This window comes from Cyprinodon tularosa, unplaced genomic scaffold (genome assembly GCF_016077235.1).
Source record: "Cyprinodon tularosa strain WSP-4 unplaced genomic scaffold, ASM1607723v1 ctg65, whole genome shotgun sequence".
Taxonomy (NCBI): domain Eukaryota; kingdom Metazoa; phylum Chordata; class Actinopteri; order Cyprinodontiformes; family Cyprinodontidae; genus Cyprinodon; species Cyprinodon tularosa.
In genome coordinates, this window is record NW_024039396.1 from 1,559,005 (window position 1) to 1,574,636 (window position 15,632).

Below are 15,632 nucleotides of genomic sequence, written 5' to 3' on the forward strand. Positions count from 1 at the left end.
GTATCATATCAGTAATAAAAGAGAGTTTATATTGGGACAGCCTTACTATGTAGAGCTAAATACATAATTTAATCATAAATCTGCCTATTTGTGACTTTATAAGGATTAAAAGAAAAACATGATCCAGAACCTTTTAACTAAAACGAGGCACAAGTGTAGAAGAAAAGATATTGTGAACCATACAAGGGTGGGGGGGGTCGGGACAGGAGCTATTTGTGTAATTTTTTTTATTGTTTCTTTTGTTTTCCTTATTTTTGATCTTGAAAAATTAAAAGTCATCCGTGTACGGTTTGTCAGTGGGACTACATATCTGTATGTTTGCTGTAGATGCCTGTAGATGCCTACAATACACCATGAATATCCTCTAAAAGCTTTTAAGTAAAAATAATCTTTGAAACAAAAAAACACTGAAAAGCATAAAAAGATTTCTTAGTTAGATTATTTTAAATGAGAAATGATCCTTCCAAAAATCAAAAGCTGCTTTATTCAGGTAAATTATAATTTCTTTCTGGTCAGCTAAGGGTTAATTTTTTCATTTACATAAACAGAAAACAAAGATCTTACAGAAATAACAGTAAAACGCTTTTAAATATAAACCATACAAGATTATTATGTGTTGATCTTAGACTCGCAATTAATTATCTTGTAAATTATGCGTAGAGGTTTAACTGGAAACAAAATTATTTTCGGGGAACTCAATCAGTTTCCTTAAAAACCTGATAAAAAATGTAATATAGTAATCTCAGTATTGTCTCAGTGTAATATGAATAAATATTTTATTAATTAACTCTGTGATTTAGGAGAAGTTTGTAATGCTTGCATGTAGTTTAATAAAAGCAGGTTCTAAAACTGCACCAGGCAGGTGGATATTTGATCTGGTTGGCTGGTTAAACCGACACTTAAACATGCAGGCAGGGCGTTAATCAATCGATCGTTGGTTCAGGTTTCATCTTCTGTCACCTCATTAGCAGCATCTGATGCTCGAGCAGCGCCTCGTGCTTCCTAGTCTCACCAGTAAATCTCACAGCGTTTCCAAACCTTTTATTTATTGTCTCTTAGCTTGAAATGCTCACAGAGCTTTGACCCCATCGGTCAATCCAGAATCCAGGTTGTTTTATCCTCAATGAATGCATGAAGTAAAGCTTGGACGACGCCTAATGACTGGACTAACCCGGCCGATGTCTCAGGCACACGTATAGGAGATCTGCAGAGTGCAACCAGGAGGTATTGTTGTTGAAAATAATATTGTTTAATCAAAAAAGATTACTGCTAATGCCATAGATTATGTTTACTGACCTATTTAGCTCCCACTGGGCTCAAACATTTGGACTGATATATATATCTAACAGATATTTACCAGCTTTATACATTTCCCTACCCTTTGGTCAACATTAAAAACTCACTACATTACTTGTCTGGTTTAGTTTAACACAATCCTGCATCCATATCTGTGTCATGTGACCAGCCACCTCCTCCTAATACAGTCAACTAGATGCATATAACTAGTCAAGTTAGCTTTTATTGTCATTTTCTACATATGTACAAGACATACAAGGGAAATGAAATTACGTTTACTCTCTGCAATATACAAATATACAAGAATATACAAGACTTACATTTAAAAACTGACATAAAATGCGGGACATGACAGGTAAGAGTGGTAAGATAAATATAAGTATGAAGTATAAACATTACAATAAAAAGCAATAAAAACAGCAGCAATAGTTTGTTCCAGGCTGAGGTAGTGCAGGTAAGGTGCAGTCTCTGGTACAGTGTATGTGTGTGTGGGTGTGTGTGAGAGAGAGAGAGAGAGGGGCAGTCTTAGCTTCCTGTCTGCCTGGTGGCTGAGCAGACCGTGTGGGGAGGGGGTGGAGGGAGTTGAGCATTCTGATGGCCTGGTGGATGAAGGTGTTCGCCAGCCGGGTGGTTCTGGACCGTAGGCTTCTGTACCTCTTTCCGGAGGGCAGGAGACGGATCAGGTTGTGTGCTGGGTGGGTGTCATCCTTCAAAATTGTGAGGGTTTTGCGGGTGAGGCGGCTGGAGTAGATGTCTTGCAGGGAGGGGAGAGGTGCCTTGATGATCCTCCCAGCTGTGTTCACTATACAGGTGCTGGTCATAAAATTAGAATATCATGAAAAAGTAGATTGATTTCAGTAATTCCATTTAAAAAGTGAAACTTGTATATTATATTCATACATTACATACAAACTCATATATTTCAGATGTTTATTTTGTTTAATTTTGATGATTACAAATGACAACAAATGAAAATCTCAAATTCATCATATCAGAAAATTAGAATATTACTGAAGACCAATAAAAACAAAGGATTTATAGAAATGTTGGCCAACTGAAAAGTATGAACATGAAAAGTATGAGCATGTACAGCACTCAGTATTTAGTTGGGCCTCCTTTGGCCTGTATTACTGCAGCAATGCGGCGTGGCATGGAGTCGATCAGTCTGTGGCACTGCTCAGGTGTTATGATAGCCCAGGTTGCTCTAATAGTGGCTTTTAGCTCTTCTGAATTGTTGGGTCTGGTGTATTGCATCTTCTTCTTCACAATACCCCATAGATTTTCTATGGGGTTAAGGTCAGGAGAGTTTGCTGGCCAATTAAGAACAGGGATATCATGGTCCTTCAACCAGGTACTGGTAGCTTTGGCACTGTGTGCAGGTGCCAAGTCCTGTTGGAAAATGAAATCTGCATCTCCAAAAAGTTGGTCAGCTGCAGGAAGCATGAAGTGCTCTAAAACTTCCTGGTATGTGGCTGCGTTGACCCTGGACCTCAGAAAACACAATGGACCAACACCAGCAGATGACATGGCACCCCAAACCATCACTGACTGTGGAAACTTTACACTGGACTTCAAGCAACGTGGATGAAGTGCCTCTCTTCTTTTCCTCCAGACTCTGGGACCTTGATTTCCAAAGGAAATGCAAAATTTACTTTCATCAGAGAACATGACTTTGGACCACTCACCAGCAGTCCAGTCCTGTTTCTCTTTAGCCCAGGCAAGACGCTTCTGACGCTGTCTGTGGTTCAAGAGTGGCTTGACACAAGGAATGTGACAGCAGAAACCCATGTCTTTCATACGTCTGTGTGTGGTGGTTCTTGAAGCACTCACTCCAGCTGCAGTCCACTCTTTGTGAATCTCCCCCACATTTTTGAAGGGGTTTTGTTTCACAATCCTCTCCAGGGTGCGGTTATCTCTCTTGCTTGTACACTTTTTTCGACCACATCTATTCCTTCCCTTCGCCTCTCTATTAATGTGCTTGGACACTGAGCTCTGTGAACAGCCAGCCTCTTTAGCGATGACCTTTTGTGTCTTGCCCTCCTTGTGCAAGGTGTCGATGGTCGTCTTTTGGACAACTGTCAAGTCAGCAGTCTTCCCCATGATTGTGTAGCCTATAGAACTAGACTGAAAGACCATTTAAAGGCTTTTGCAGGTGGTTTGAGTTAATTAGCTGATTAGAGTGTGGCACCAGGGGCCATCAATTTTGAACCTTTTCACAATATTCTAATTTTCTGATATGATGAATTTGAGATTTTCATTTGTTGTCATTTGTAATCATCAAAATTAAACAAAATAAACATCTGAAATATATGAGTTTGTATGTAATGTATGAATATAATATACAAGTTTCACTTTTTAAATGGAATTACTGAAATCAATCTACTTTTTCATGATATTCTAATTTTATGACCAGCACCTGTACGTTGCAGGGCTTTCCTGTTGTAGTCAGTGCAGCTCCCGCCCCATACAGTGATACAGCTGGTGATGATGCTTTCAATGGCTCCTCTGTAGAAGGAGGTCATGATGGCTGGTGGGGCACTGGTCTATTTCAGCTTTCGCAGGAAGTAGAGGCGTTGTTGGGCTTTCTTGACCAGTGATGCAGTGTTGGTGGTCCAGGAGAGGTCGTCGCTGATGTGCACTCCTAGGAATTTAGTGCTGCTCACCCTCTCCACAGCAGCGCCATCGATGGTCAGTGGCAGGAGTCGGCGGGGACCTTTCTGGAAGTTGACAACAATCTCCTTTGTCTTGCTGACATTCAGTAGGAGGTTGTTGTCACTGCACCACTTGGCTAGGTGGTCCACCTCTGTCCTGTAGTGTGTCTCGTCACCGTTGGAGATGAGTCCCACCAGGGTTGTGTCGTCTGCAAACTTCACCAGGTGGTTAGTGCTGTGGGTTGTTTTGCAGTCGTGTGTGAGTAGGGTGAAGAGCAGGGAGCTTAGCACGCACCCTTGTGGAGCTCCTGTGCTCAGCGTGATAGTGTCCGAGGTGTTGTTACCGACGCGCACAACTTGCGGTCTCTGGCACAGGAAGTCCAGCAGCCAGTTACAGAGGGAGGTGCTGAGGCCCAGTTTGTCCAGTTTGCATATCAGCTGTTGGGGTATAATTGTATTGAATGCTGAGCTGAAGTCGATGAACAGCATTCTCACATAAGAGTCTTTTTTCTCCAGGTGAGTGATGGCTGGGTGCAAAGCTGAGTTGATGGCGTCCTCTGTGGAGCGCCGGGGTCTGTATGCGAATTGAAAGGGGTCCAGGGTGGGGGGGAGGATGGATTTGATATGTGTCATGACCAGCCGTTCGAAGCACTTCATGATGATGGGTGTCAGTGCTACGGGACGGTAGTCGTTGAAGCAGGATGGAGATGGCTTCTTTGGCACCGGTATAATGGTGGCGGCTTTGAAGCAGGAGGGGATGATGGCTTGTTGTAGTGAGGTGTTGAAGATGTTGGTGAAAACATGCTTTAATTCCTCGGCACAGTCCTTCAGCACCCGTCCGGGGATGTTGTCTGGGCCTGTTGCACTAATGGTTACTGGTGAAGATTCTCAGTCATCCAGGTCATAGTCGTTCTCATAAGTTAAAAAAGTTAAAAAAAAAAAAGCAATCCACTGGACTATGTTTTCCAAGTTTGAAGACGTTTCGCTTCCCATCCAAGAAGCTTTTTCAGTTCAGAATGTCAGATTTAGTATTGAGTTCCAAGCTTTATAGATTAGCCCAAATAAAGCCTTGCTTTGGCTTAGAAAACATGCCGATTGAACCAGAAAAACAGGTCCGCCCCTTTAGTAATGGGGAATCATTGAGATCTTTGTTAGCCTGCAGCATAGATATCCATAATAAATGCTAGATGTCTCGTCCGCGCTGCTGGCCAATGGGGGTCGACGTCCGCACGTGGCGGTCATCTTGCTACAGGCAGCTCGCTCATTCGTAACATTGTGTTTTAAAGGCGCATGTACTTAAATAACCATAACTTCCTCAATTGTCTAACAATTCTCAAACTGTTTGGTTTGTTAAACAAAAGTCAGACATGTAGTTATGATACTGCACACTTATGAATAATTATAACCATGGAATTTCATATGAAAAGAACATTGAATAGAACATACAGGTGCAATAAATATACACATGCACAAGGTATTTATGTTAAATCAATATATGCTATTAAAACTCAGTGTACTGAATGGCAACATGATATATAGATATATCTATAGATATCTATATATATATATAAATATGTGTATATATATATAAATATGTATATATACATATTTATATATATATATATATATATATATATTTTAATATGTATGTATATATATATATATATATATATATATATATATATATATATATATATATATATATATATATATATATAAATAAATAAACACTTTTATTTGGGTGTGATTAATTATTTCACAGTCCTAATTTATTTATATTTACATACATACTTTTATAATATGAATATTATTGTTATAATAAAATATGAAATACTGACAAAAAAGGCTTATTGTGTGGCAACCTCTTGGTGTAGAAGCATAATCCAGGTTTCAAATTAAAGGTAACACTTTGAAGTTTCATGTAGACTATTCGGATTATATATCAGGGGTAATTACACAAAAGTTCCTATTTTTAAACCATTATAAAAGTGACATTTACTTGCTATTAAAATTGGTACAATAGTCCCCTTCACAAGTATAAATAGATGTAGCATGTTGAAATCCCCACCTACACTACTGTGATGGTATACACATGGAAGACAGAGATTTAAAAAATGACCCAAAAAACATAGCTTGGCTAATGCCCTTTTAAAAGGAAGGTTTTATTGAGCTTCTGTGTAATGTACAAGAGAGCGTTGTCCACAAGGCCATCAAAGCGGACAGGAAGGTAGCTGTGGTCATGTACTAGCGCAGGAATGTCAGCAAACGGGGATGGACGATCTTCTCCTCCTGCTTACACATTATATAACCTGCAGAAACAAAAACAAAAGTGACCAACAACAATTCACGGTGTATAAGATTGGTATATCAATATGTGATTAAATTTCAATGATACACATGCCCTTTGAAGATGAGCTGGAAAGTTGAAAATGTTTGGCACAACACCACCTTTAAGTTGTCCAAATGAAACTAATACAAGCTTATAAAAGCTTTGAGTCAACAACAGTCTTGTACTACTATTATGTCATAGCAAAAGTCTGGCATCTTCCTTTTAATAAACTCAGCAAATTCCTGTAACTTAATGTATGATGTGTTGACAGACCAAATCGATTGGAAATCATGTTAAATTCTGCCTCTTCCACTGATGTAAAGTTGCTGGTTAACGTTAGCAGCTAGCTAAACTGTAACGTTAGCTGCTAACTTACTAACGTTAGGTCTCACTTCGTAGCTTCTTGTTATTAGCCAGCTAACGTTAGGCTAATAATGAAAATACAACAACACTCAGATTATTGTTATTAGCCAACTAATAACTACAACCACATCCACAAAGATTGTAATTTACACCAAAGATTAATTGTCATACAATCGTTATTGGTGTCAGTAAAACCTATATAATTGACTAATAATCTCAGCCTTGATAACTTGCGCAAGTAGCCGTGATGCACAACTATGCTGCGCGATTAAGTCATTTTTCGACAAGAAAATCTGCAATTTCGACATGTTCAAGCATCAAGAATAATAGCCACGTTCATAATGTTTGTAAGAAACCAAACTGTTTGTAAATCCGTCAAGAATTCAGTGAGGTAAGAGTATTTGTGTTCGTGCTGATCACTCACCTTACATTAGGTACCACAGAGCACAACAGAAAGCCTGCCTGAGGTAAGATGGCCGCCGGTGATGCCGTTTGAGACTCCGCCGTAAGACATCTAGCCTTTATTATGGATATCTATGGCCTGCAGTACCTGATACCAGTGGTGACTAAAGTACACACAATTGTTACTTAAGTAGAAGTATAGATACTGCAGTTTAAAAACAAACTGCAGTTTAAAAACAAATCAACTTGACCTCTTTACTCAAGTAAAAGTGAAAAAGTATGTGCTCCAAAAACTACTTAAAGTATAAAAGTATAAGTAACCTTTTAAAAAAAACAGCCAGATGCCACTGTATGAATTGAAAGCTCAAATTTTCAACTATTTCTAAAAATTCTTTGCGATAGGGCCAAGGATGAGGGAGGTCTGGTTGGTCTCCATCTCCCGATACGCTCACGCCTGTGTCCGACCTTTCAGACATTTCAACATCTTTTTCTGAATCCATCATTGTAGCATGGCATAGACAATTCACGTTTGCAGTTTGAAGAACACCTGCTTGCTTCTGGTGATTTCCTTTAGCTAACCAATGAGTGTTTGCGTTCTATAACTCATCCAATCACACTAGTTTTCACAAGATGTGGATGGAGCCAATGATCTGCATTGGATGGCGCACATGACGGGAAATAAATATTTATAAACATTAAACCAAAGCCAAGAGTAACAAGTAACGTTTGTTTTAAAAATGTAAGGAATAGAAAGTACAGATACTTGTGTGAAAATGTAATGAGTAGAAGTCAGAAGTAGGTAGAAAAATAATGGAGTAAAGTATAGATACCTAAAAAGAATACGAAAGTACAGTAACAAAGTATTTGTTACTTGAGACCTCTGCCTGATACTGGCCTATGTCTCTGAAAAGGGGGAGTTGCCCTTGCCTTTACTGCATTTGCCTCTTTAGTTAAGCTCTTCTTTGCTAGACTTCTACAAAGTGTGAGATCTTGCAGCCATATTTTAACATTTTAGACATTAGCTAAAAAAAATAAAGCAGATGCTGTCACTGCAAAATTGATTCTACTAGAACCTCACATGTGCAAAGTAAAGGTGGGTTCTTCTTTTAAAGTGTCATGATGGGTTCACTGAAAGCGACCCAAAAATGCAGAACACCACTGACGGACACAAGGATGAAAGTTTAACAGTTTTATTTTGCACAAACACACTGAATATTCTGGTTCAGGTTCGGGGCCTGGATTCTGGTTCACCGGAGTCTGCGTGAGAGACAGTTCATTTAGCGTTGCCAACAGAGGTTTGATTTCCAGAAGTCTACTGATTGTACCTTGAGGGTTCTTGAGGTTAGTTTTGGGAGAGTCACTGTTGGTTCTGGAGAAGAGTTCATCAGCAGAGTCCGTAGCTGCTTCAGCGTCTCACGCCTATTTAGAACAGACCTTGGCTTTGGGTTACCCAGCTCAAGTCCAGAGCTGCTTGGAGGTTCTCTGTGAATCTTCAGGTTTGGCTCAGAGGGTCGGCTCGGCAGGCTAGCTCTTCCAGAGCTTTCACAGAGGAGGCACAGGTTTCCTGGAAAACAGACACAGGGGTTAGAATCCAAGCTGGATTCAAAAGTCATAGATTTACTCTGAGGATCTAGGCTTAAGCGCTGACCAACTGGAACAACACTGCGGCGTTGAGGCAAGGTCTGAAGACAGCTTAAGTAGTGGATCCTCTGATGATCTAGACGAGCTGCAGCTGTGCAGGAGGGTCCCTCAGAGGATCCACGGCGGACTCTGCTGGAGAAAGGTGGAACTTCTCCAGCTCCCAACATAAAGAAGGAATAGCATTAAAATGTAGTTAAAAGCTATAAAAAAAAGTAGATTTTGCATGCTATAGGCTCTTTAATTTGTGGTCCGACGAGAATATATTTTAAAAATGTCCAAATTCTGTCAATACAGAGATGATATAGATGGTGCATCCCTAGTTAAAACATTTGTTTCATCTTATGGTTAAGCTGAAAGAAAGGTGTTTTACTTCCAGCTAAAATATGAGAAGGGAAAATTACTATTTGTCACTTTGATTCTGACTAAAACGAGCCGTTTCATACTGAAGGGTCGAAAAATTCGGTTTGAAAGGTGACAAACTGTAATTTCGGGGCATTTCCCATAAAAGCACAAGACACCCAGTTCAATTCTAGTTCAAATGTTCTGTCTCAAACATCATATTTCATTTTATGAGTTGAATTTGGTTAAATTCTGTCAGAATCAGTTGAAAGGGTGAAGCTAACAAAGCTGGCTTCTTAGATCCAAATGTTTTTTTTCTGTATGAACCCTCCATGAACACCTGTGGGAATATAAATGCATAGTGCTTCATAATGTCAGTGATATTTGGGGTTCAGTGGGGATTTTTTTTTCCTCCAGCTAAATGTTTAGATCCATTCAGAGCATTACATGTTCTTACATCAGCAAACCTTCCAGTTTCCTTTCTCACCTCACGTCTGCTGCCGAGCTGCAGCTCTGACTCAAGAAGCTGCCGTCAGGTTGTGGATCCTCTGCTGCGCCCACGCCACATCTGTGGCACACCTTTCAATCCATCACAGCAGGAAGGAAAAAACTGAGATGATCGGTTCCTTTTCTCTGCCTGCTACTAATGTAGTGCCTTTATTTGTTTAGGGTTTCTGGAAAAACACAAAACTTGTTTCTAGGGTTTTCCAGGTATGGATAACATTTCCATACTCTATACACTGTTCCATTTTCTAACTTTATTACTTTCATCTTCCTTCTCTCTTCTTTACCCGTTCTTCATTATTTCTTTCCCTCCTTCCTCCCCCATATTTTCTTTCTTCTAATCGGTGTCCTTCCTTCCTTTTTTCATGTCCTTACTTTTGTTTGTCCTTCCGGTCTCTCTTTATATTTTCAAGATTCATTTTTAAAGGCTGAGTGAAAAAGTACAAGTAAAAATATTTCAATGAAAAAGATAAAGGACTTTGGAAAACCTGCAATTTTGACTTGGAAATAATGTAGAGGGAACCTGGAATCTGACCTGGAGTCTTACTCTGACTTAGACAGACTTTATGGTCATTTTGTAGACGGAGTGTACTGTAGTGAAGTGTTGCTCAAATGGCCAAAAAGAATTGCAATCCTTACTCATGTCTGAGAATATTTTGTATTTCCATGAAAACGGAGAGAAGCACTGGTTCAATTGGCTGCATTTACAATCTTATTTTATTTTATTTTTTTTTTTTTTACTTTGTTTATTGAGCATTTTGAACATAAGACAGACATTGTTGGGACAAATTCAAAGTGTCAAAACAATCTCAATGTCACAGTTCTGTCAACCCCCAATCCACCCTGACCGCCCACCCCACCCGCAGGCCAAAAAATAAATAAACAAATAAACAAATGAATAATGAAAAAAAAATCAAAAAGGGTAGACATGAATGTAAATGTAGATAGATAAGTAGAGATCATGTTAGACATTCAAGTATCCTCAGGGTCAAGAAGATTCTAAGAGTCAAAATATCTAAGAAAAGGGTCCCATGTAGCCTGAAATAACTTGATGGAGCCTCTAAGAGAAAACCTCAATTTCTCTACTTTGAGGTTGTAAAGCACCTCTCGAATCCAGCGGGCATGTGAAGGGGGTTGAGAATCTTTCCAGTTAAGTAAGATCAACCTACGAGCTAGAAGCGTGGTAAATGCTATAGCCCGCTTCATTCCTTTAGGCAAGTTAGAAGTAGGGGGGATTACAATCTCGTTATTTTAACATTTAGATCAGGGGTCTTCAACGTTTTCCAGGCCAAGGACCCCCGAACTGATGGCGAGATGGAGCGGGACCCCTAATTATATATATTGTATGAAATTGTGTTCTATCAAACTGGTCCTATAGTCACTCTATTACATATGGGGTGATGTAACTAAAGTAATTTCTCCCTGGGATTATTAAAGTATTTCTGATTCCTGGTCGATGGGACAGGTGTTGTGAATGAAACGGTGCCCAGCTTGAAAGAGCTCCTGTGTGTCGGTGAATATGTGCATTGATGACTGAAAGAGATCTTCTGCCTGCATTTATCTGTTTACTACAGTGTGTTGAATTCATGCTGATGTCGATTTAAAGACATTTCAATTAGTGGGAAAAATTGCTGGGGGGAATATAAAAAAAAAAAAAAAAAAAAAAGTCTAATCAACCAAAACTTTCGCAACCCCCATGCAGTACCTCCTTGGACCCCCTAGGGGTCGCGGACCCCCTAATGAAGACCTCCGATTTAGATCATATCCAGTTCCTTTGCAGTGATTAAATGCTCTTTAATTTTGATATTGATACAAATTAAAACCGCAGATTTAGCTATTTCTCCCCCAGTTTTGCTCTAAAGGAAAATCCTTATGCTTGTAATTATTTTTCGATTAGTTTTTTGGGTGTTGGGATTAATTAGCTTTGGTTTCCAGTCTCTTTAGATAATGTTTGCTGTCACTGCAGATAAAAATGTCAGGGTTCATCGCTGACAGGTTGCAAGTCAATCGCAGGATGACAAAGAGGACAAATCAAGCAGGAATCCCCTAACTGGGAAAGTGGGAAGCACAAGGATGGTAGTAAAAACCTGAACTCTAAAATATAAACAGACTGACGTGACCCACTTATAATCCTGTTTTATAGGCTGGGAACAAACAAATATGCTGTGAATTGTTAAAATGAACAGATATATTGGTTACTGGCTGATAAAATGAAAGCCGGCCGACCATCTACAGCGATCAGTGGTTTAGTTAGGCTGCTACGCTAAGCAGAGCACTAAAAACGCATATCGGGGATCTATATAACAATCCCTGTTCCTGGGATAACACCTGGACCTTCCTACTAATTATTTTCTCATATTCCATAGATGGATCATCAGTTTTGTTCTGTTCACTTGAATTTTCCTGTTTCAGGTGGTGGAGCAGAAAGGTTTAAAACAAACAGCAGAAAACATCACCAATGTGACGTGTGTTTTGCTAAAGATGAATAGATGTTCAGGGTTCATCTCAGAAAGTGTTTTCTCTTTAAAATGCAAAAACACTCTGTTAATATTAAAGATTAAAGATGTAAGGTCATGCTGTTGAAATAAAACAAAACAGCTTTTCGTTTTGTATCGGTGGAGAATTGTTTTAGTTAAAAACCTGTTTTTTTGCTACCTTAGCAAAGAGAAATTGTCCCATTCAGCTTTTAGTTTGGATATAAAGAAGCAGTCGTATAAAAGAAGCTGTTTGTCTTTAGAAGTTTATCCTTTTCATTTATTTTTCTATTGACAATTCAGCCAAATTTCATGAAATGTGAAAACATATTTATCTCTGCACAAATTAGATAAAAACACCTGAGAGCTAAACTGTATTGATAAAACTTTTAAACATTTATCTCAGCTGTTTTGGCCGTGCCTTAGAAAGATGCTGCTGCACATTAATGATCTTTAAACTGTTGAATGCAGCAAAAACTGTTGCTTTAATGTAGCAGAAGGATTTTAAAGGCCACTCGAAACCTGATAATCAGAGTGTTTGGTTCAACCAAGTGTATTCTTCCTTTATCAAATATACTGTTTGCTTTAGTTTTAGTTCTCAGACCACAAAAATTTCCATTTTTAAATTCAAAATGTGCACCCTTTCTAAAACTGATTTATTAAACATGGCAGAATCTGGCAAACCTTTTCAAAGGTATTTTGGGAACTCTATACCTCCCTACCATTGGTCACTTTATGGATCTCTATCACAAAGATTACATTTGATATTGCATGCATTCTATATTTTTGTGCAGGCAAAAACATGGACAGTAGGTTTGTAGATTTAAATTTGGGGGGAAAAAATGCTTCACAAGCTCTTTTGACTTTCAGCCCGAGTTTAAAAATTTTCACACCACAGTGGAAGCTAATGTCAGTACAAAATGCCTTAGAATGAGTGAATAGCAGCATCTGTGACATTACAAGAAGAGATAAACCCATACATCAGGTAGCCGACATTTTGAGGCGTTATTAGTGTGTTTTTTCTTGTATCTACATCAGCTGATCCATGCATTTGTCGATTCATTAGCGGACATGCTCTCAGAACATGTGAAGCAAGATCTGAAAGCTCCATTTGCTGACCATTATCAACATACTTTTGTCGCCTTTGTTTCATTTCAGACTTGAGTATTGTTTATCACTGGGTCATTGTTATGATTCAAACCTGAGAAGAAGAGAAGGAAAAAGGAACATATAATGGATCAGATAGACTGATTGATATGATCTTAATAATCAGCATTGGTTGGTTTATTCCAGCTGGATCAGGTTTTTATCATTTATATCTCAGGAGTTTAGCGTTTTCCCAGAAAACTACTGTAACAGGATGTAAACAGCTGCGAAAACGCCCAAATATGCAATTAATGTTATAATTTCAGTTTTGGATTTTAGGCTTATGGACCGACACAAGTTGGTGTGTATTTAGGAAGTGAATGGAAGGAGACTCATTTCGATTTAAACGGAGTTCATGGAAGTTTAAATCAGAGTTTAGAAAGGTTTGAAGGGCAGGCATATTTTTGCAAGTTAATGGTCCACTGTGTGTGTGTGTTTTTTTTTTAAAGGCTTTTAACAGTTTCTCGTTAAGTATTTAGCTACTAAATGTGTAAAAAAAAAAAAAAAAAGCACAAATTATGAAAAGCTGTTTTCTGGCAGCATATCAGTGGAAACTTTAAAGTGTATGAAAGCTTTCTGCTCATAAAGAATATAACGCTGCACTCACAAAGATCCTCCTCCGTGATTTGTCAAGGTGACTGTAAGCTAACTTTTTCTTTTAAAAGTATCGTGGAGGATTTTTTAAAAGACTCGCCCTCTCCAATTTAACAAAAATGCACATGCAAGAGCATTCATGGGCATGCACAAGCCAATTTCTCCTCATGCAGGACCTGTTTAAAATGCGCAGTTCTCATAGCTCATATAAGCTTACTGTGTCCACATACAGCAGGGACTATATAGCAAACTCAGTTTATTGACGGTTCGGACAGATGATCACTGCTTTTTGCTCGCTGCGCCATCTTTATTAGTATTTTAAAAGAAAATTAGTACTTTAAAAGCAAAGTATAATATGTTATTTTTTTTATTTTCCTCCTAGATTTTATTTGGAGTCAGGAGGAACCTGAAAACATGGGTCCCTGGTCTTTTGTGGCCCCCAGGTTCAAGAAGCAGCTGGCCTGCAAGGTAATGAGCTTGGAGCAGATTTTAGGGTAAAGCTTTGTTCTTTCTGAAATGCCGTCTTTTACCGCCTCCTCTGTCGTCTTCAGCTCCGGTTAGTGAGTCGACCAGCGCTCCCCGCCCCAGCCGTCGGCATCGGGACGCTTCATCACCAGCAGCAGGAGGCCATCCTCACAGCGACCTTTTCCTGAGACTCAACAGTTTTTAAACAAACTTAAGTAAAGCAGTGCTGCTCTATATTCAGGTCTGCTGCAGAACGGACATGAGGCTTTGGTACAATGTTCTGAATCTACAGGGTCAGTAATAAATTGAGGAATGTTTTCGAGAGTAAGGTTTATAATTTCTGATGTTCTGAACTAGTTCAACATGTTTATTTTAGAGTTTATGCTTTTTGAAAACATTGTCTTAATTTTTTCTTTGAATTCACCTGTCTGATGCGCCAGTTTTCAGTTTAAAGGTAGATGCATTAGAATCAAGGTCTTAGTGATCACATTTACATGATGTTAGTAGGAACATGCAGCTGTTTTTAAAGTTGGTGATTGTAATTGCATTAATGAACAATAATGGGATCCCTGCTTCAGGAATCCAAACCTTTCGGTCATCTCATGCATAAAGGCTGCAGGAGGGCAATATCTTTGTACTGTTGTCATAGTTGAGCATTAAACTTGAAGTAGTGCAGCATTTACATAACTAAAGAGGAAATTAAGCATTTTTTTGATTAGATTGCCAAAAAAAAAAAATCTTAGTTGTAATTTTAAATGTGGAAAATGTTACATATGATCCAGCAAATCTTTTACAATGAAGGATCTGATATGATTTTATGTCTGTTTACACCAACACTGTAATTTAAGACAAAAACACTAACTTTATGAACTGCTAATGGAAATACAGCAGAAATATTTTGAAATAAATCTATTTTCATGGTTTCTGGTCATGTTTCTTTAAAACATTAATTTAGATTTTACTTTAAAGCTGCAGTCTGTAACATTGAGGAGAGAGCAGACTTCGACTGAAAATTTGAAGAAAAACAGGTTTCACGCCACTCCCCCACCCTCTCTGCTTCACTCATGCCCCACCTCCAAGCTCCACCCCTCTCACAGCATCTGCGCGGCTACCGCATGCGACCAGAAGGGGTGGGGGGGGGGATTCAGCATGTGTGAGCTGTGATTGACACTCCATCAGACGCTCCTCTGGCTGTGATTTGTTGTTTTGTCTCGTCCCGAATTATTCTTTCCAGATTGAAATACAGGCAGTAGGCGGGACCAATTGAAGCAGTTTTTTTCACAGGTTACATATCACATGTACTGCTGTCTGGGCATAGGGACAGTTTTAGCCAATATGACAAAAAAGTGATTTTTAAAAACTTACAGACTTCAGCTTTAAAGGAAGGTTTTTTATTAAAGGTTGAAAGTCGAGTAAAAAAATAAAAAA

At 38.9% G+C, this 15,632-nt stretch overlaps 1 protein-coding gene across 2 annotated transcripts in view; it reads left to right on the top strand.

The window, feature by feature from the left end:
* dhtkd1 (dehydrogenase E1 and transketolase domain containing 1) overlaps positions 1-15,127 on the top strand; it is a 45,078-nt gene extending 29,951 nt beyond the window's left edge. For both annotated transcript variants that reach the window (XM_038308916.1, XM_038308915.1), the window contains 2 exons: positions 14,122-14,207; positions 14,291-15,127. In XM_038308916.1, the coding sequence (XP_038164844.1) occupies positions 14,122-14,207; positions 14,291-14,392 (188 nt within the window). In that variant the 3' untranslated portion in view covers positions 14,393-15,127. The remainder of the gene's footprint in view (positions 1-14,121; positions 14,208-14,290) is intronic.
* The last annotated feature ends 505 nt before the right edge of the window (positions 15,128-15,632 follow it).